The following is a 19,975-nucleotide window of genomic DNA, read 5'->3' as shown; positions in this document are numbered from 1 at the left end:
TGTATTTTATCTGCTCCTGCCACTTCTGTAACTTTTTATAGTGTGCATTTCTTCAAGCTTTCTCTTAAAAAATAAGAGATTATATAAATATAATTATTACATTAACTTTGCCTTCTTTATAGATTATCAGCAGACATACTGAGATGTTTTAGACAATTAGTGAATTGAGAAGTATTGGTGATTTGAAGGGAATATATTTATTTAAAGAAATATCACCAAAGTGTGAAATATGAACAGAGTACAATATAAATTGATTGATTTTATATAGCCATTGTTATAATCAACATATAAAGCGGTAAATTGCTAATGCTGTATATATGCCCATGTATATATAGGGGAAAGTGGCACTATGCCATGGAAATCAGAACTGCCTTTACAGGACAGAGAGAAAAATCAAATGACAATTTTTTTCAATATTTTTGCTCAATAAGGGAGAGAGTTGAATAAATATTAATATAAAGGAATAGGTTATCCAACATAACCATCTGAAATATCCTACAGCTTCACTGAGTGTAACAATATTTTCCCTTGTGAATGTTGACTCACACTGGGTAGCTAGTTACATTGTATGAGCTGGAATATGAGTGAGTGACGCAATGCTGTTTGCAGTATGCAGAGGAATACTTGCAAGTTTCTTAGTAATCAAGTCCCAACAGTGAAAGTTTATTATTCTTTGGGAGTGGACAGCAATTTCATTGTCTGCAAAAACAGAAACTGACTGCAGTGAGAATAAAAATGGGCTATCCACAGCCCCTCCTTCTGAGCATGGGCACTGGCGTGCACAACAGGGAGGGGGAGGGAAACGATTCAGGTTTCAGAATCGCAATTTAGAAAGTAAAAGGTATTTTCTGTTAGTCAAACGAACCCACAACTAATTTGCATTAACGTAGGCTGCTTTGAATATTACGCTTGTTACTACTTTAATGCAAACGTATCAAGGCTATGTAAAAGAAAAACGAAAGCCTTGAATTCTCACAGCGCTGGGGAAATCCTATGTCCCTTAGCATTAGTGAGATGATATCACACCGATTACTCACCTGCTTGCCCTTGCACCCCTGCGTAATGCACAGCGTGATGTTTCTCAGTTCAATCTTAAACACTCACCAAATAGGGCTCATTTAAACACAACAAAAGTGGAAGAGCTCCTGATGTATTAATGGGATTATTGAAATCATGTCATTCTGTCATTAGGATCATTGAAAAAACGAAATCAGATAAAGATTGCAAACATGGTTAGTTTGGGAACCTTGCACGTTTGCTTTAGCAGCCGGACTGCATGTAAAACCCACCGAAAGACTTGGTGGCAGGAAGTTGTGCAATTGCCAGGGAGTCTAAATGGAGTGATTCGTAGCTAAACTCCTGAAAACGAGACATTTGAATTTAAAAAGCCCAGCCAGGAAAAAAAATTATTATTCTGCATGTGCTTCCTGGCTGTGCTTTCGTTTTGGAGACGCTGCCATGAGGAGGAGGGAGAGGGAGCGATCTTGTGTTTAAGTTTCCAAACATAGCCCTTGGTATGTCTCTCCCTTTCATTTCCAGCGGTAACTTGCATCGCTTCAGCTGTTGTACACACAAGAAGGGAGGAAACGGGCAGAATGCCGAGCATGCGCAATTTCAGAGCAACAAGTGGGCTCCAGGTCCATAGACAGAGGAAGTGGGGGGAGGGGGAAGAAGCTGATCAGTGCTCGAAAGGGGAACTGCAGAGGGGGGAGGGGGAGAGAGGGAGGGGGAAGAGGAGAGAGCATGGCGGTGACGTGAGGGCTCCACCCAGGTGGCATCTGAGCTGGGGAAAGAGAAGGAGGGAGGAAAAGAGGGGGGAGAGCAGGGGGAGGAGGGGCAGAGCCGGGCTTGGAACGCAGAGTAGCACACAGTGACACTCAGGATTCCAAATTCGAATTCCGAGGAGCGATCGAGGATGTGAGTGTGGAGCAGGCGGCGCCGCTCGCCATGCTGCTGCCGCCGTGACGAGTCGCCGCCGCTGCCCTCGGGCTGCTCCCTCATCTTGTGCGCCTAGCACTTGGGAAAGTCGCCAGGGCTCCCGGGACCGAACAGCTCCTTGTGGTCCCCTCTCTAACCAGCGGATCAGCAGGTAGCTGAGTTCGAGCTCATAAGACATCAGCTGCGAATAGAAAGGGGACCCCCATCTTCCACCGTGCACCTCCCTCCTTTCTCGGAGGAGGAGCAGCGGAGAGCAAGACAACGCAGGGAAACAGAAGCGGCTCGAAGGCGACCCCCCACCCCCATCAGAACAGTAGAAGAGATCCCCCAGCCCAAGGGCAACAGTGTCAGCACCAGGTAGAAGAAGCCCCGTCCATCAGCCACAGTGAGTGAAAAGCTAGACGACCCCGGCCCAAAGGGGCAATAGCACCAGGTCTGAGAGTCCCCCTCTTCAGTACCAGTAGGGGGTGGTAGACGCAGCGATACCCCTCTCCCACCCCCACCCCTTCCGCAGCAGCAGGCAGCTCCAGCAGCCAGCTCCACCATGTCCGCTGCGCAGGTGTCCTCGTCTCGGAGACAGTCATGCTACCTCTGCGACCTGCCCCGCATGCCCTGGGCCATGATCTGGGACTTCACAGAGCCCGTGTGCCGGGGCTGCGTGAACTACGAGGGTGCCGACCGCATAGAATTTGTGATCGAGACTGCCCGGCAGCTGAAGAGGGCGCATGGCTGCTTCCAGGACGGCCGTTCCCCAGGCCCCCCGCCTCCTGTCGGGGTCAAGGCTGTGCCGCTCTCAGCCAAAGAAGCGGCCGCGGCGGCCCAACAGCAGCTCAACCATGTGGACGCCTCCTCCAAAGCAGCTTCTGCTGGGCTTCCCCAGTCCAGTTTGGACCGCTACGGACTCAGTGCCGCTGCAGCCGAGCAGCGCAGCCGCTTTGAATATCCACCGCCCCCGGGAAGCCTGGGCAGCAGCCACGCTGCCCGCCTGCCCAACGGGCTGGGCGGCCCCAATGGTTTCCCTAAGCCGCCTGAGGACGGCCCCCCAGAGTTGAACCGCCAGAGCCCCAATTCATCATCCTCTTCCTCCTCCTCCCGCCGCGGGGCACACGGGGGCCTCGTGCCCGGCCTCCCCCCGGGGGCTAGCGGGGCCCAGATGAACGTGCCGCCCAACCTGCTTCCACAGACTTTACTCAACGGCCCCACAGCTTCTGGCGTGGCGCTACCTCCACCGCACGGGGGGCTGAGCGGCCGTGGCGGGGGACCCCCAGCTTCCTCCGCCTCTTCCCAAGGGGGCACATGCGGCGGTGGGGGTGGCAGCGGCTCGTCCTCCGAGGCCTGCGGGAAGCGACCAGGTTCGGTGTCCAGCAGCGATCAGGAGCGGGAGCTAAAGGAGAAGCAGCGCAACGCGGAGGCGCTGGCCGAGTTGAGCGAGAGTCTGCGGAACAGGGCCGAGGAGTGGGCCAGCAAGCCCAAGATCGTGCGGGACACGCTCCTTACCCTGGCCGGCTGCACCCCCTACGAGGTGCGCTTCAAGAAGGACCACGCACTTCTCGGCCGCGTCTTCGCCTTCGATGCAGTCTCTAAGCCGGGCATGGACTATGAGCTGAAGCTCTTCATTGAGTACCCGAGCGGCTCAGGCACTGTCTTCTCCAGCGCCTCGGGGGTGGCCAAGCAGATGTACCAGGACTGCATGAAGGACTTTGGCCGCGGCCTCTCCTCCGGCTTCAAGTACCTGGAGTACGAGAAGAAACACGGCTCCGGCGACTGGCGGCTCCTGGGCGACCTGCTGCCTGAGTCTGTGCGTTTCTTCAAGGAGCTGGTGGGCGCGGATATGTTGCCTCAGCCCTACCTGGACGCTAGCTGCCCCATGCTCCCCACTGCCCTGGTGAGCCTGCCCCGGGGGGGAGCTGGAGTCGGCGGGGCGCAGGGGGCCGGGGCAGCCTCCAGGGGCCCCGGGGGAGGCGGCGGCGGCGGGGGAATGCGCAAAAGGAAGGCGTCCCCGGAGCCCTCGGACTCGGCCGACGGGGCCCTGAAGCTGAGTGACGAGCAGCAGCGGCAGCAGTGGATGGCCAGCCAGAGCGAAGCGCTTAAACTCACCATGTCGGCTGGGGGCTTCGGGGCGGTGCACGGAGGGGGGCCCCCACCCCCACCTCCGCCGCCTCTGGGGCCTCACTCCAACCGGACCACCCCGCCCGAGTCGGCCCCTCAAAACGGACAGTCCCCCATGGCCGCGCTCATGTCGGTGGCCGACACACTGGGCACTGCCCACTCGCCCAAGGATGGAAGCTCGGTTCACTCCACCACTTCCACCCGCAGGAACAGCAGCAGCCCGGTGTCCCCGGCCTCAGTGCCGGGCCAGCGTCGCTTGGCTTCCCGCAACGGGGACATGAACCTGCAGGTGGCCCCTCCTCCCCCTCCCAGTGCCCACCCTGGTATGGACCAAGTGCACCCCCAAAACATTCCAGATTCCCCCATGGCCAATAGCGGGCCCCTGTGCTGCACCATTTGCCACGAACGCTTGGAGGACACCCACTTCGTCCAGTGCCCGTCTGTGCCCAGCCACAAGTTCTGCTTCCCCTGCTCCAGAGAGAGCATCAAGGCCCAAGGGGCAACTGGCGAGGTCTATTGCCCCAGTGGAGAGAAGTGCCCCCTAGTAGGTTCCAATGTGCCTTGGGCATTTATGCAGGGCGAGATCGCTACCATTTTAGCTGGGGACGTTAAAGTGAAAAAGGAGAGAGACCCTTAAAGATAGGAAATCAAACTCCTTCAGCCTCCTGAAGATGTAGAATTGTGAATATAACAAACTGCAAAAGTTAGTCTTATGTATAGACATTATTTTCGTCGTATGTTTCTATATTTTGAAACAAAGGTATGTACTCTTCTTCATTTGAAGGATAGAGCTGGTTTTTGTTAAACAGAATATTCTATTGTTTGGTTATTCCATAATACCTGTTCTCATTTCTTTGGCAGTGTGTTGGCTAGGTACAAAGTTAATAGCCCTTAGCGATTACCTGCTGCTGGTGTGTATTTTTGTAAATGTATGCACTTCTTGAAAAAAGAAAAAACGCAAAAAATACAAAAAAAAAATTTTTTTTTTGCCAAGGCCAGTGTTGATGCCTAAAAAAAAAAAAATTGCTACAAAAATGGTGACAGCTTATGTTTTACGAGCCCTGAGTGTTAGTCTTTCACTTTATTTCTTTTTTTGTTTTTTGTTTGCAAACGGTGCGGGTGGTTTGGGGGGTGTTTTTTGTTGCAAGTTTGTAAGGAAAATGTTTCAGTTTGTTTCTATTGATCTGAACGTTTTTAATCTTCATGTGTTTTTTGTTTTTGCTTTATTGATGCACGGATGCTTTTGAACAGTAGAGCAAAATGCTGTACATGGAAAACATGCTCTGTTTGTCCTTTATACATTTCTGTAGTTAACAGAACACTGTAATGTGCCTTGGAGCTTAGTAAATTGTAATAAATTCAATTGATATTAATACTTCTTGAGTAGCAAGTTTTATTTTTCTCAGAGCTTGGGCAACAGATGCAAAACATGTTGCCTTTTAAAAAGTCTGTTTAATCCAAAAGCTTGCATTTCATTCTGATAATTGTGGCATTTGTACACACACTCGCATATATGTATGATGATGTTATCAAACCTATCTAGATCTTGGCTCTGTGCCTGTTTACATTTCACCTTTAATGTTGCAGTAACAGTTGCTGACTAAGCATTTTCTGTTTACTTTTTCTGCATCTCATTTCCCCCCTAAAGCTTTCCAGCTGCAAAGTGTCTTTACACTCGATGCATCCTTTGCATGTACAATTTAATGAGGACTGAAATCTTAGAAAAATTCAACCTTCTTTTATGCAAAAGTCCAGCATTGTGGCTAATAACTTTAGAAAATTTAAAAAGTGTTCATTGAAGCTTGGCAATGATAATGGACTCTGGATAATGCACGACTATGTAATTGAGCTCAGCACAAAAAGGACAGCTAACAATTTATGCAGTTTGTGCTGCACTTGAGTATAGCTAATGCCTCTAGTAACTGGATTTTTATTTTGTTTTGATGAATATTTGATGAAAACTAAGTTGGTAGGCAGTTCAGGGTTTGTGGTGTCCCCTCCCCCCTCAGGTGGAGAATGATTACTAACTGCACTGCATTAAAATCTGTTCTTACTGGCAATGGGCAAATGTGATTGTTCATCTTATTAACTTTTTAAAGTGACATTTGCATTTTCTGGAGATGAGGGGTGGGGCATTGGAATACCTATTAGGTGGTCAACAGGCAAAGTAAATACACAGGCCTCTTTCTGGATAGAAAATGCAAACAAACCTAGTGCGAACTTTGTCCTCTTTGTGAGGCAAATGGGAGGAAGGATAGAAAATCTTAAACAAAAACATCAGCATAAGTCCCTTTGCAGTATCATTAACAGAACAGAGAGGTATCCCTAGGGCATTGTGTCATAGGTTGTGAGCAGTGAGTTTCATTGAACGTTGGGGACCTTGGAAAAAAACACTCTGATGTGAAGAGGCACTTTTAACAGTCTGGTTGGCATTTGGCCTTGTATCTGGTTGCTGCTAATAATAAACTTGGTTTCTATTCCTGGTAGAAGTGATAAATGAAATGGTGGAAGCCTTAAGTCTATGGTCTTTTTGTGTGCATTATGCATCCTTACTCTTTTTTGTAGCTACAGTCTCCTGCTACTTTGTGGTTTCCTTTCCCACCTGCTTTGAGACTCATCCCTTGGTATTATTATACTCATGTTTTAAGGAAATGACCTTGTATTTTTTTTAATCATGGCCCAAGTGTTGTATTGTTGCTTATGAATCTCATAACCCATTCCTCTGAGGTAATTAACTTGGGCTAATAATGCACAACAGAAGGTTCTGAGTTAATTATTGAATACAAACTACACATTTTAAAAAAGTGTGGATTTATATTGATAGTATTTTTAAGTGTATATTTTTGAACATGGAGCTACCACATAGGATTTTATTCCCCAGTCAGAGATAGCGGGATTAAAATGATGTTTTATTGACTGTCCAACAAGGTTTTTACCTACTGCAAATGCATGAAGTTTCTGTTTAACACATAATAAGAATAAAGTAATATTAATGTGTGGATTTTAACCCATCATTAAAACATAAAACACTGCAGGTGATTCAGCATTTAACCATGTCACAGAAACTAGAATATCCTGATTTAACTGAATATATAGGTAGAGCAACTTTTGTAATATTCCAATCAGTCATTAATTATAGAAAACTCTGTTTTGGTGGATTTAGGTAATTGAAAGGAACTATAGCTAAGTATTCTCCAAAAGCTTTTGTTGTTATTTAGTATTTTTTAAAATAACAATCAGTTTTCAAGGAATGTCAATCTGATTTTTAGCAGACAAGGGAAAGGTGAAAGACAGTAGACATGTATGGAAAATAAGCTTGAAGTGAATTGTAATACTGTAGTTAATTAAAGTTAACCATAGCTAGAAGGCATTTGTTGTATGGAGGGTTGGTTTTTTATTTTTTTGTGTAACCATGTGACCTTTTCTTTTACTGTGACCCATTAAGCAGCCAGTCTGGGCATATCAGCCTGCGTTTGTTTGATCCCACTCCATCAGCTTTTTTCTTTTTGAAGATGTCCACAAGCTGTAATCTTTTGGGGGGGGGGTTCAGTTATAGAGATTTAGTTGATTTATATATATTTTTAGTGTCATTTTCTCCTTAGGATTTGTCAGTTAAAACCTAATCGTTGCTGAAATTTGTGATTATAAATATTATGTACTCAGTTCTCTAGGTTTTCATTTTTCTAATCTCTCTTTTTTCATTTAAAAGAGGGAAGTATTTAAACTTTTTTGCAAACAGCTTTTCAAGAATAGATTATTTTGGCCATTACCTTAAGCAGATTTGGACCTTTAGTTGCTAAGAAATGGGGCAGAATAAGCATGGCAGGGGGTATTTTTTAAAAACTTGGCAGCTCTTTCTTAGCTAGAGATTTATATGTTTGAACAAAACTTAACACAATTGTAGCAAAGGGGATGGGTTATATATGTTGAAAATGTTGCACAGTTTGATTAGGAGCTGTGATCATAGCAACCTTGGCAAGTCTTATTTAAAACAAATCTTTTTTATCTTTGTGGTGATTTTTTTTTAGCAGTGTTATGCACACAAACATGATCCCAGCTTCACTCAACATTTTAGCCCCAAACTGGTTATATGTGCCTTTGTTTTGAAATGACAGTCTCTTTAAACTCACGCTGGCTGGCAACATACCTTTGAAAACGTGTAGTAGTCACTGGATAGACGTTGTCTTTACTTCTTTTGGTGTCTTATAACTAAGCAGAAATGTTCTTCACCTCAAGGAAAGGGCTTTGTCTCTTTGGAGGTCTGAGATTCACAACTGTACTACTATGTAGTGGTTGATGTGCAGTTCTTGCCATTTTCTTTTTGCTGGTATGCAGCCATTCTCCATTCACAGTAGGGTGGTTTATGTTGTGCCTTAGCAGCCTCTCTCTGTGCCAAAGTGACACATCCTGTAAATTTTCAGTAGAGTATTGAACTGTCAATGTAATGCCGACTCTTATAAGGCTATTCTTGAAGTAGAACAGCTTCCCCCTTGGCTTTCAGCCATCAGAACCCATTACGGTATGCATCTTCTACCAAAAACACTGTACATATTCCCTAATATTCATTCCCTGGAGGAGGAGAGGATGGACTATACCCTCCAAAATAAAAGGAAAATTACATGTTTTAAAATATTATCAGTGTTGGTATAAATTGCATAAGGATATTGGTCTTTTGCATAAGGTCTTTGGACATTTTATAATGAGATTTCATTCAACAATTCATCCCATGCATTTAGAATTGCTAATAAAAAGAACATTTGGAGGGAATGGAGCTGTCTGCATTGTAATATGAAAGCAATTGCAGATGTAATTTTTTCCCTGTTTGTCTTTAAAATTAAAAATGCATGTCTGTAGTGAGGCTGTTTCACAACTATTTTTCTCAGAGGAAAGTGGTTCTCTCTACACGTGTTTGACATGAGAATGTAACAATACAGCCTAAACCCACATTCCTTACCTTCCACGTAGGGTTTTGTAGGAATCAAACTCTCTTTTGGTGAACATTGGTTTTTACCCCATTAAAAGAATAATGAGAGATTGTATGTTATTTAAAATTTCTGCTAGCAAACCCACCACTCCCTGTCAGCCATCCACAGAATTAAAAACAACAACAACCAGTCCACAGAGAGAGAAAAGCAAAGGGGATCAGTTAGATAAGTGGAGGAGATGTAGAGGGGGACACTTGCTACAAGCCTGTCCAAGATGATTTTCAGAGAGGTTGAATGGGCTAGATTACCTGGTGCCAGCTAGTTTATAGGTAACGATATTGTACAGTCCAGCTAGCTTCCTGGCTTTTTGAAATGGAGCTTGTTTGATTTCTTTTGCTGATGGTGGCTGCAGCAGCCAAAGAAATGTGAGTGTCTCATACACACATACAAGCCTGCTGACTGGGTGATATTGCATTCTTCCTGCTGCTGTGTGGATTGCCTTCCCATTGCGCCCTTCTAAGGTTATTTGAAGGGGGGGGGTAAGGGTGAGGAGGGTCAAGCTTCTTACATTTCAGCTGAGTTGGCATCAGATCAGAACCCTTCCCTTCAAGCCAAACGTAGCTAAATCATATTCTCTGTTGGTTTTATGCCCTTTCACCAAGAAAGCTCAAAAAGTTGTTTGCTGCTACTCTCCGTGTTAGGTTAAGAATGGTTTCTTAGAAAGAAAATAACTATTCTTTCCCTCTTCTGATGTTTTTTTCCCATTGTTTTCCTCTCTTAAAAGAGAGCTAGAGCAAAAGCTGTGTTTTCTCCCCAGCTATGAATATTCTGTGAGTAAATACCTGGAACTGTTAGGGGGATTGGCTAGCTCAAGGCTGGTTTATTTTCTTGCTAAAGAGAAAGGAACTTTGCTTTGTTTAGCTCTGCTGTGAATAAAGGTTCAGGCTGGAAACCCCACCCCAGTTTCTTGCTGCAGCAGCAGCTCTGTTCTTGGCTGCTTTGCAGAGGCAAAACCCTGGGAGAGGCGGCACTGGAATGCCATGGCATGTGAACACAGATGGAATTAACTCCAGTTGACTGGGCCCCGGACTAGACAGTCATGTGACACTCCCACCCCCCACCCTGTGCAGAGAGGATTGGAATGGGGGATGTGGAACATGTCTGTGCAGCTTCAAGGAGCCGAGCAGAATTCCCCACTGTCATCCTCCTCCTCCCCTCCCTGCAGGCTGCCAGACCGAGGACTGTTTACAGTTTTGCTATTGTTCAAGTAACCTACAAGTGGATTTGCATGGAAGCAGATTGGGAGGGGATGGGGTGGGATTTATTAGTAGAGGCTAAACTCCTCAGGATTACTGTTAGGTTGAGAGATTCTCAATGGGACTGATCCCTGTGTGTGCTCTGTGGGGTGAAGGAGTTTAAATCTCCTTTTCTGCAAGTAGGTGAAGGGGTGGCTATATGAAGCAGAGGAAGGCAGGGTACAGCTGGCTGGAGGGAAGGAGCTTCACCTTGGCTTAAACTGTAACTCTCCACTCAGAGCATGCAGCTCCTGGCAGCTACACTCATTCCAAAGCCTTGACTCAGAGTTATCTGCACGCTGGGTAATAATCAGAATTACAGGAGGAATGTGCAGAGAAAGCAGCCATGGTGGAAGCTTAGGGCACTATTTCCTCCGTCTTTTTGGGCAAACAACCACTTAAGCAGCCTGACTTTGACTGTGCCAGCTGCCTCCTAGTTTAATGTGTGTACTACTGTACTTCTGGTCTTAGAGTACTGAAGCCCAAATGCCATGAGGAGGGTGAGCCCAGTGGGGTATAGGGGCCAGCATAGAAGCTTCTCACTGAGGTAATACTAATATTTTGCCCTGTTATAAGCAAGGTCCTTTCATGCACAGTTCTCAATGCTTTACTAATACTAATTAAGGATCCCAACACCAAGGAAGCAAGGGTATACCCACTCTGTGTTAGTTTACCCATTTTCCACTAAGTGATTTAGCCAAGGTCAGATACTGTGCCCTTTGATTACTGCTCCAACTACTGATTCCCCTCCCTCCTAGGTAAGAATAAGGAAACCTGTGTAATAACCACAAAAAGTCTGAAATGCTTGCACTGCTTTACAATGCCAGGCTGTTTGCTTCTTTTCAGTGTCCTTCATACAAATGGTTTCAAGGCTAGAGCCTGCTGCAGTTCTTGCTGATGCAATACACCAAGGGCTGGGGTGAAGGATAGCGTGCGTATGTGTCAGAGGATAGGAGCTCTCCCCTTGGCTTCAGTAAGAGCTTAGTACATTCAAATCAAAGGCAGGAGGGTTGCTTTAAATTGTTATGATCAAAATCTGTCGAAGGCTCTCTCATCTCAACACAATTAATGTTAACAAAGGGCGAAAGAATGCAAGCCAAAAAAGGAAAAGAACAGGTTCAAATATATTTGGATAAATTAGATGTATTCAAGTGGGCAGAGCCCGATGAAATTCATCCTAGCATACTAGCTGCAGCAATCTCAGAACTGTTAGCAATTATCATTGAGAGCTCCTGGAGGACAGGTGAGGTTCCAGAAGACTAAAGAAGGGCAAATATAATACCTATCTCTAAAAAGGGGAAGAAAAAGGACATGGGGAATTATGGACCAGTCAGCCTAACTTCGATACCTTGAAAAATACTGAATAGGTCTGCAACAAGGAGTCCTTGATTTCAAAAGAGTAAACTTAAAAAAATTAAGGGAAGTAGTTAGGGAAGTGGATTGGACTGAAGCACTCAAGGATCTGAAAGTGGAGAAGGTTTGGGATTACTTTAAATCAAAATTGCAGAACATATCTGAACCCTGTATCCCAAGCAAGGGGGAAAAATTCTTACGCAAGGTTTGCAGACCAAACTGGATGAACAAGCATCTTAAGCAGGTTATTAAGGGCTTGTCTACACTTAAAACGCTACAGTGGCACAGTTGTGTCACTGTAGCACTTCAGTTAGACAGTACCTATGCTGACAGGCAGGAGTCTCCTGGCAATGTAGGTAATCCACCTCCCCGAGAGGCAGTACCTAGGTTGATGGAGTTATTCTTCCATTGACCTAGCGCTGTCTACGAGGAATTTGATTGACTTAACTATACCCCTCAGGGGTGTGGATTTTTCACACTCTGACCAATGTAGTTAAACCGACCTAATTTCCTACTGTAAACCAGGCCTAAGAGAAGAGAAAAAGCCTGCAAAGAATGTAAGAAGGGACGGATCAGCAGGGAAAGCTACCGCTTGGTAGTAAGAAAGTCTGATCTACACTAGAAAATTGTGTTGGTGTAACAATGTTGGTCAGGGGTATGCAAAATTCTTCCGTCAACCTAGCTACCACCTCTTGGGGAGGTGAATTACCTGTGCCAATGGGAGAATCCCTCCTGTTGGCATAGGTACTGTCTATACTAAAGCGCTACAGTATAGACAAATAAGAACTGCCAAAAACCAAGCAGAGTTGGATTTTGCAAAGGAAATTCAAATCAATAGTAAAAGGTTCTTTAGCCATGTAAATAAAAAGAAAACAAGGAAAGAAGTGGAATTGAGGATGGGGTTGAGATTAAAGATAATCTAGGCATGGCCCAACACCTAAATGAATACTTTGCTTCAGTTTTTAATAAAGGTAGTGAGGAGCTTAGGGATATCGGCAGGGTGGCTAATTGGAATGAGGAAATGGAAGCAGAAATTACCACATCTGACGTGGAAGTCAAATTAAAACAGTTTAATGGGACCAAATCAAGGTATCTGGATAATCTCCATCCAGGAATATTAAAGGAACTGGCACATAAAATTGCAAGCCCACTAGCAAGGATTTTTAAATAAATCCATAAATTTGGGGGTCATACCCTATAACTGGAGAATTGGTACCTGTTTTTAAGAAAGGAGGGGAAAAAGTAATCCAGGAAACTTCAGGCCCATTAGTTTGACCTCAATTGCATGCAAGGTCTGGGAACAAATTTTGAAAGAGAAAGTAGTTAAGGACATAGAGGTTAACAATAATTGGGATAAAATGCAACAATGTTTTACAAAAGGTAGATTGCCACAGACCAACCTGATTTCTTCCTTTGAGAAGATAACAGATTTTCTGAACACAGGAAATGCTGTAGATCTAATATACCTGGATTCCAGTAAGGCATTTGATACAGTTCCACATAGGAAATTATTTAATAAATTGAAGAAGATAGGGATTAATATGAGAATTGAAAAGGGGGTAAAGATCTGGTTAAAGGGGAAACTGCAGTGGGTCATACTGACAGATGAACTGTCAGACTGGAGGGAAGTTACTAATGGAGTTCCTCAGGGAACTGTCTTGGGACCAATCTTATTTAACATTTTTGTTAATGATCTTGGCCAGACGTGAGGTAATAAAATTTGCAGATGACACAAAGTTGGGAGGTATTGCCAATACAGAGGAGGACTGGAATATCATGCAAGAAAATTTGGATGACCTTGAAACTGGAGTAATAGAAATGGGATGAAATGTAATGGTGCAAAGTGTAAGGTCATACACTTAGGACTAACAAAAAGAATTTGCTATAAAATGGGGTGGGGATATATTAACAGGAGGCAACAGAAGAGGAGAAAAGACCTGGGTGTATTGGTTGATCACAGGATGATTATGAGCCACTGATGTGATGCAGCTGTGAAAAAGGCTAATGCAACCCTAGGATGAATCAGTTGAGGTCTTTCCAATAGAGATAGGAAAGTGTTAGTACCATTATACAGGCACTGGTGAGACCTCCTTTGGAATACTATGTGCAGTTCTAGTCTCCTATGTTTCAGAAGGATGAATTCAAACTGAAACAGGTGCAGAGAAGGGGTACTAGGATTATCAGAGGAATGGAGAACCTACCTTACAAGAGGAGGCTTAAGGAGTTTGGCTAGTTTAGCCTAACCAAAGGCTGAGAGGGAGATATGATCGCTCTCTATAAATACATCAGAGGGATAAACACCAGGAGTTATTTAAGTTAAGGGTCAATGTTAACACAAGAACAAATGGATATAAACTGGCCATCAACAAGTTTAGGCTTGAAATTAGACAAAGGTTTCTAACCATCAGAGGCATGAAGTTCTGGAACAGCTTTCCAAGGGGAGCAGTGGGGGCAAAAATATGAACTGGTTTCAAGGCTGAGCTTGAAAAGTTTATGGAGGGGATGGTATGAAAAGATTGTCTACAATGGCATGTGGCTTATCTGTGACTGCTAGTAGCAAATATCTCCAGTGGCTAGAGATGGGGCACTAGATGGGGAGGGCTATGTGTAGCTACAGTGAATTCCTTCCTAGGTTTCTGGCTGATGGATCTCACCAACATGCTCAGGGTCTAATTGATTGCTATTTGGAGTTGGGGAGAAATTTCCCCCCAATTCAGATTGGCAGAGACCCTGTAGGGTTTTTGCCTTCCTCTGCAGTGTGGGGCACAGGTCACTTGCTGGTCAGAACGAGAGTAAATGGTGGAGTTTCTGTAACCTGAAGTCTTTAAATCATGATTTGAGGATATCAGTACTTCAGCTAGAGGTCATGGGTCTATTACAGGAGTGGGTAGGTGAGGTTCTGAGGCTTACGATATGTAGGCACTCAGACCAGATGATCATGATGGTCTCTTCTGGCCTTAGAGTTCATGAGCAATTATCTTTGAGAACTTCTGGAGGATGGGGAAGGTCCCAGAAGACAAGAGAAGGGCAAATATAGTACCTGTCTTTAAAAAGGGGAAGAAAAAGGACTCTGGGAATTATAGATCAGTCAGCCTAACTCTGATACTGGAACAAATTATTAATCAATTTGTAAGCACCTAAAGGACAATGAGATTATAAGGAAATACCAGTATGGATTTCTCAAGAACAAATTATGCCAAACCAACCTAATTTCCTTCTTTGACAAAGTTATTGGCCCTGTGGATGGGGGGAAGCAGTAGATGTGATATATCTTGATTTTAATAAGTTTTTTGACACAGTCCCACATGATATTCTAATAAGCAAACTAGGGAAATGTGGTCTAGATGAAATTACTATAAGGTGGGTGCAAAACTGGTTGAAAGACTGTTCTCAAGAGTAGTTATCAATGGTTCATTGTCAAACTGGGAGGATGTATCTAGTGGGGTCCCACAGGGGTCAGTCCTGGGTTCGGTGGTATTCAATATTTTCAATATTGATTTAGATAATGGAGGGGAGAGTATGCTTATAAAATTTGCAGATGACACCAAGATGAATGGGGTTGCAAGCTCTTTGGAGGACAGAATTAGAATTCAAAATGACTTTGACAAATTGGAGATTTGGTGTGAAATCAACAAGATGAAATTCAATAAAGAAAAGTCATACGTACTTGATGTAGGAAGGAAAAGCCAAATGCACAACTACAAAATGGGGAATAACTGGCAAGAGGTGGTCATATTGCTAAAAAGGATTTTGGGGTTATTGTGGATCACAAATTGACAACTGCAAAAAAAGCTAATATCATTCTTGGGTGTATTAACAGGAATGTTTGTATGTAAGACACAGGAGGTAATTGTCCCACTCTACTCAGCACTGGTGAGGCCTCAGCTGGAGTACTGTGCCCAATTTTGGGTGCAACGCTTTAGGAATGTTGTGGACAAATTAGAGAGAGTCCAGTGGAGAGCAACAAAAATGATAAAAGGCTTAGAAAACATGACTTAGGAAAGGTTTTTAAAAATGGGCATGTTTAGTCTTGAGAAAAGCAGACTGAGGGGGGATCTGATAAGTCTTCTTATATGTTCAGAGCTGTTATAAAGAGGACAGTGATCAGTTGTTCTCCATGTCCACTGAAGGTAGGACAAGGAGTAATGAGGTTAATCTGCACCGAAGAAGATTTTAGGTTAGCTCTTAGGAAATACTTTCTAACTATACAGGTAGTCCAGCTCTGGAGTGGGCTTCCAAGGCACATTGTGGAATTCCCATCATTGGAGGTTTTTAAGAACAGGACAAACACCTATAATGGATGGTCTAGGTATACCTGATCCTTCCACAGTTCAGGGAGCTGGACTTGATGACCTCTCAAGGTCTCTTCCAGCCCTACATTTCTGTGATTGTGTCTTTCGCTAAGCATGTTGAAGAGTGAAGGAGAAAAATCATGCCTCAGCCTGGATTTTTACTAAACATGTTTAGACTGGTGTACAGCTGGGGTGGGGCAGCCACTTTTTGTGGGCAAGGAAACGGGCAGGAGGACTGAGTATCTGGCCTATTGTTGGAAATTATAGATCTTAGAATTTATAGGCCTCTGACTGATCTTATGTTGCTGCTGCCTTTGATCTGATCAACTTGACATACTAGGCCTTGGCTCCTTTTACTTTTCTGTAAAGAAAAAAACATTTAAAAATAATTTTAAGGAAGGGGCAAAACCTGTGGAACTAAAACTAAGGAACAAGCTCTGGCATGGGCTCCAGCCAGGGGTAAACCATAGACTTTACTTTTACAGTAATTTATTACTTATTTAATGCTGTTAATGTTCTTGATACTGCACACTACACATAAATATAATCCCTTCCCTGAAGAGCTTACAGTGTAAAGACGAAAAAGGGCATTTAGTGCATCTCTTCTATCTCACCTCCTTCAGTGAAGGATTGTTCCCTTTTCTACATCAGAAGGAAGCATCCTTTGAAGAAATGTAACTTGATAAGTGTTGTATGTACTCTTATGCTTTTGACATGAAAAAATGTCAGTTGTAGCCTTGAATTTAGTTTTTTCCCCCATCAATTTCCCCCCTGCCAACCTCTCCAATGTATAGTTGTAGCCCTTTATCATTACTGTTTTGGGGGTGGAAGGGATGGAGGCACAAGGGACACTACCAATTGTTATCTTCCCATGGACTTTTGATCAAGCTGAGTTAAAAAGGACCAGAAACCAAGGCAAATTGATTAATCCATTAATTAATCTTTCCTTGAAGGGCTGTCTGGAAGTTTATGGTGACAGGTAAGTATTGGGAAATGATGCAGAAATTCCCAGTCACTTGTGTATCTGTCTCTCTTAATGCAGAAATCTCTATGCCATATGAGGAAGCAGTGCTTCTTGATAACTGAATGTGTTTAATGAAGGAGCAATTTGCATAAGGTCTTTCAATGGGTTGCAGCATCTTTCCTATATCTTTTTAGTTCTTATGGTTTTATTTTTATATTAGTGAATTGCACATATTTTACAAGTTAGGGCTTGAAACCTCCTCATGGTGGAAGGTTCTGTCATTTGGTAGGTCTCCACCCTTTTCTTCTTCCCTGGAGATCTGCAATCCTCAGCTGTGTTGGGGCATGCCTAGGGAGGCAGGTGTAAAGAATCTTGCTGGATCATAAACACGCCACACATTACCTACAACTAAATATTGTTTAAATGAATGGGGTCATTATAAGAATTCTCATGATCAAAGCAGTTAACTGGGATATTTTGTTGGGTGCACCTTGCTAAACACCATTTCTATCCACGGTCCCTCTGAATCATATGTGTATGACAGAAGTAGGTTGCCATGGAAATGCACATGACATCAAAGTAAGCATTGTCTTTGCTGTCCAGCTATGTATGGCTGCAGTGACAGGTGTGGATATGCAGCACCATTGTTTATGGGACAATGTGAGATTAAAAATAATTTAAAAATCAATTCATCTCCTTCCTGCTGTTACAAATAAAGCATATAGCACCTACCACAATGGGGTCCTGGTCCATGACTAGGGCTTCTAGACACTACGAAAATCTGAATACACATAATTAAGTGATTTTTAAAAATCTACTTTTTAATATTGCTTTAATGTGTTTATTTTTTATTCTGCATTTCATTTTTGAACTGTGAGGATAGATGAATCAGGCTAATTGTATTCCATTACAGTAGCCCACTGCTTGACTTGCATATACCTCAGGGGACAGTTTACATATTGGTATAAGCACTTCCTCTTAATTGAAATTTTTTTAAAAAAACTAACATTTGTATTAATTTTTTAAATTGTTTTTATTAAAAAGAATCTTGGGTCAAAATTTGATTTTCACTGTCCACTTTAAAAACTCACATCTACAGTATTTAGCAAACGGGTAGGAAGCGTTCGAAAACCAAGGAAATCATGTGTAAAATGGCAAGCAACATGTTTAGGGAGAGCAAGAATGGAATTCAGACTTTGCTACCCGAGACATATAGAGACCAAACCACACCACACCCCTTCCCTGCAGCTGTGCTGCAGCCATGGGAAAAGTGGAAAGAGCGCTTGTTTGATTCTTTAGTCATTATTCATTTAAATTGTCCCATTGAAGTCATTGGGACTTCTCATATCAGTAGAGGCTACAGGATTGTGCCCAAAGATACTGTAACCTGATACCCATTTTCTTGATAATCCTGAGCCATATCAACACGACAGGTCTACTGTATGTTGCTTGGCCATGGGGCAGTGATAGATCTGTATTCATTATGGTATATGCGTCTCAAACTGGCTATTTGGCATTTCTTTTTAATGAGGTGAGGTGCTGATTGAATACCTAAAATTGCTCCTAAAAAAACAAACAACTTATTAAATCCCTTTTGTCATTCAGCAGAGAGACCTATTCAGTGCTTTAGGTGTAGGCTTGGGGAAAGCTGAGGTCCTCTTGAGTTTTAGTCCTGGCTCTGACTACTTCAGCTGGCCTTAGGCAAGTCACTTAACCTCTCTGCCTCAAGTTCCTCTATTTGTGAAATGGGGATAATAACACTTACCTATCTGTTAGGGAGGTTGTGAGGTTTAATTAGATATATGTAAAGAAATTTGATTATAAAAAGCCCTGAGTCCATTCTAAGTATTATTTCAGTCATGGATTTTAGGTTTGGAAGTCTGCACTGCCTTGTTGTGGCAAGAAACATTGCCATCCACCTTCATAGCTTCAGAACCTCAGAGTTACCAATATCAGAGTTACAAACTGACCAGCCAACCACACACCTCATTTGGAACTGTAAGTACATAATCAGACAGCAGCAGAGACCAAAAAAGAAAAACACACACACACACACACACACACACACAAAAACCACACAACCAAAAAACCCAAATACAGTTCAGTACTGTGTTAAATGTAAATTACTAAAAAAAGAAAGGAGAAAGTTTAAAAAAAAAAGATTTGAGAAGATAAGGAAACTGTGTCTGTGCTTGTTTCATTTAAATTAAGATGGGTAAAAGCATTTTTCTTCTGCATAGTAAAGTTTTAAAGTTGTATTAAGTCAATGTTGAGTTGTAAACTTTTGAAAGAACCACCATAACATTTTGTTCAGTTACAAACATTTCAGAATTACGAACAACCTCCATTCCCGAGGTATTCGTAACTCTGAGGTTCTACTGTACTCACATTCTTGTTCTTCAGTGTTTTCTAATTCCTTTTACCACAGCTTAGACTTATAAAGGTTACATTGATGTGCTGCTGTACTTTTTCACTTATATAAATGAAATTTCTGGGTGTGAGAGGGGAGGATTGCTGTCAGGAAAGATCAAGAAATAAAAATATAGCTCTTTGGGATCACATGTCAAGGAGATGTGGAGACTCTGGATCTGGAATAGAGTATGAAGTGAGAATGTGTGCCATAGGCAGAGAAAAAGGAGGCTGGGAAAGAAGACAGAAATACTGTTATTATTTTCTATTTAAGTATTTGGAAGGTGCTCATACACTGTTATGAGGGACACGTACATATCTGGATGGACAGATACATAGAAATATTTGCATGACATTAAGAATCAGTGAAGGCACTGCAGACAGAATGAAAAGGTGCCACTGTTGGGCCTTGAGGTGAGGCATCCCTTCCAATCACACATCCAAGAATGAGGGACTACATAGAAATATTTGCATGACATTAAGAATCAGTGAAGGCACTGCAGACAGAATAAAAAGGTGCCACTGTTGGGCCTTGAGGTGAGGCATCCCTTCCAATCACACATCCAAGAATGAGGGACTACCTACAATCAGTGGTTTCTGGGATGGGGGCAACATATAATCAGAGTCAAGGGTGTCACAAGATGACAGCATTTGAGTTTTGATCTTGTTAGTTATCTTGATTATTAATTT

The 19,975-nt window shown here is 43.2% G+C and overlaps 1 protein-coding gene across 1 annotated transcript; it reads left to right on the top strand.

Moving 5' to 3' along the window:
- The first annotated feature begins 1,849 nt into the window (after window positions 1–1,849).
- IRF2BPL (interferon regulatory factor 2 binding protein like) lies at window positions 1,850–5,403 on the top strand. The gene has a single exon (XM_077819181.1). The coding sequence runs from the start codon at window positions 2,483–2,485 to the stop codon at window positions 4,682–4,684; it is 2,202 nt and encodes a 733-aa protein (XP_077675307.1). The 5' UTR covers window positions 1,850–2,482; the 3' UTR covers window positions 4,685–5,403.
- Window positions 5,404–19,975: the final 14,572 nt, after the last annotated feature.

Source organism: Eretmochelys imbricata, chromosome 6 (genome assembly GCF_965152235.1).
Source record: "Eretmochelys imbricata isolate rEreImb1 chromosome 6, rEreImb1.hap1, whole genome shotgun sequence".
In the NCBI taxonomy this organism is placed as follows: Eukaryota; Metazoa; Chordata; order Testudines; family Cheloniidae; genus Eretmochelys; species Eretmochelys imbricata.
Note: the sequence above shows the minus strand (reverse complement) of the source record. Positions and strands in the feature narration are given on the sequence as shown.

Excerpts from the sequence above, each read along its gene's own strand:
- IRF2BPL (XM_077819181.1), top strand. The coding sequence starts at position 2,483 with ATGTCCGCTGCGCAGGTGTCCTCGTCTCGGAGACAGTCATGCTACCTC.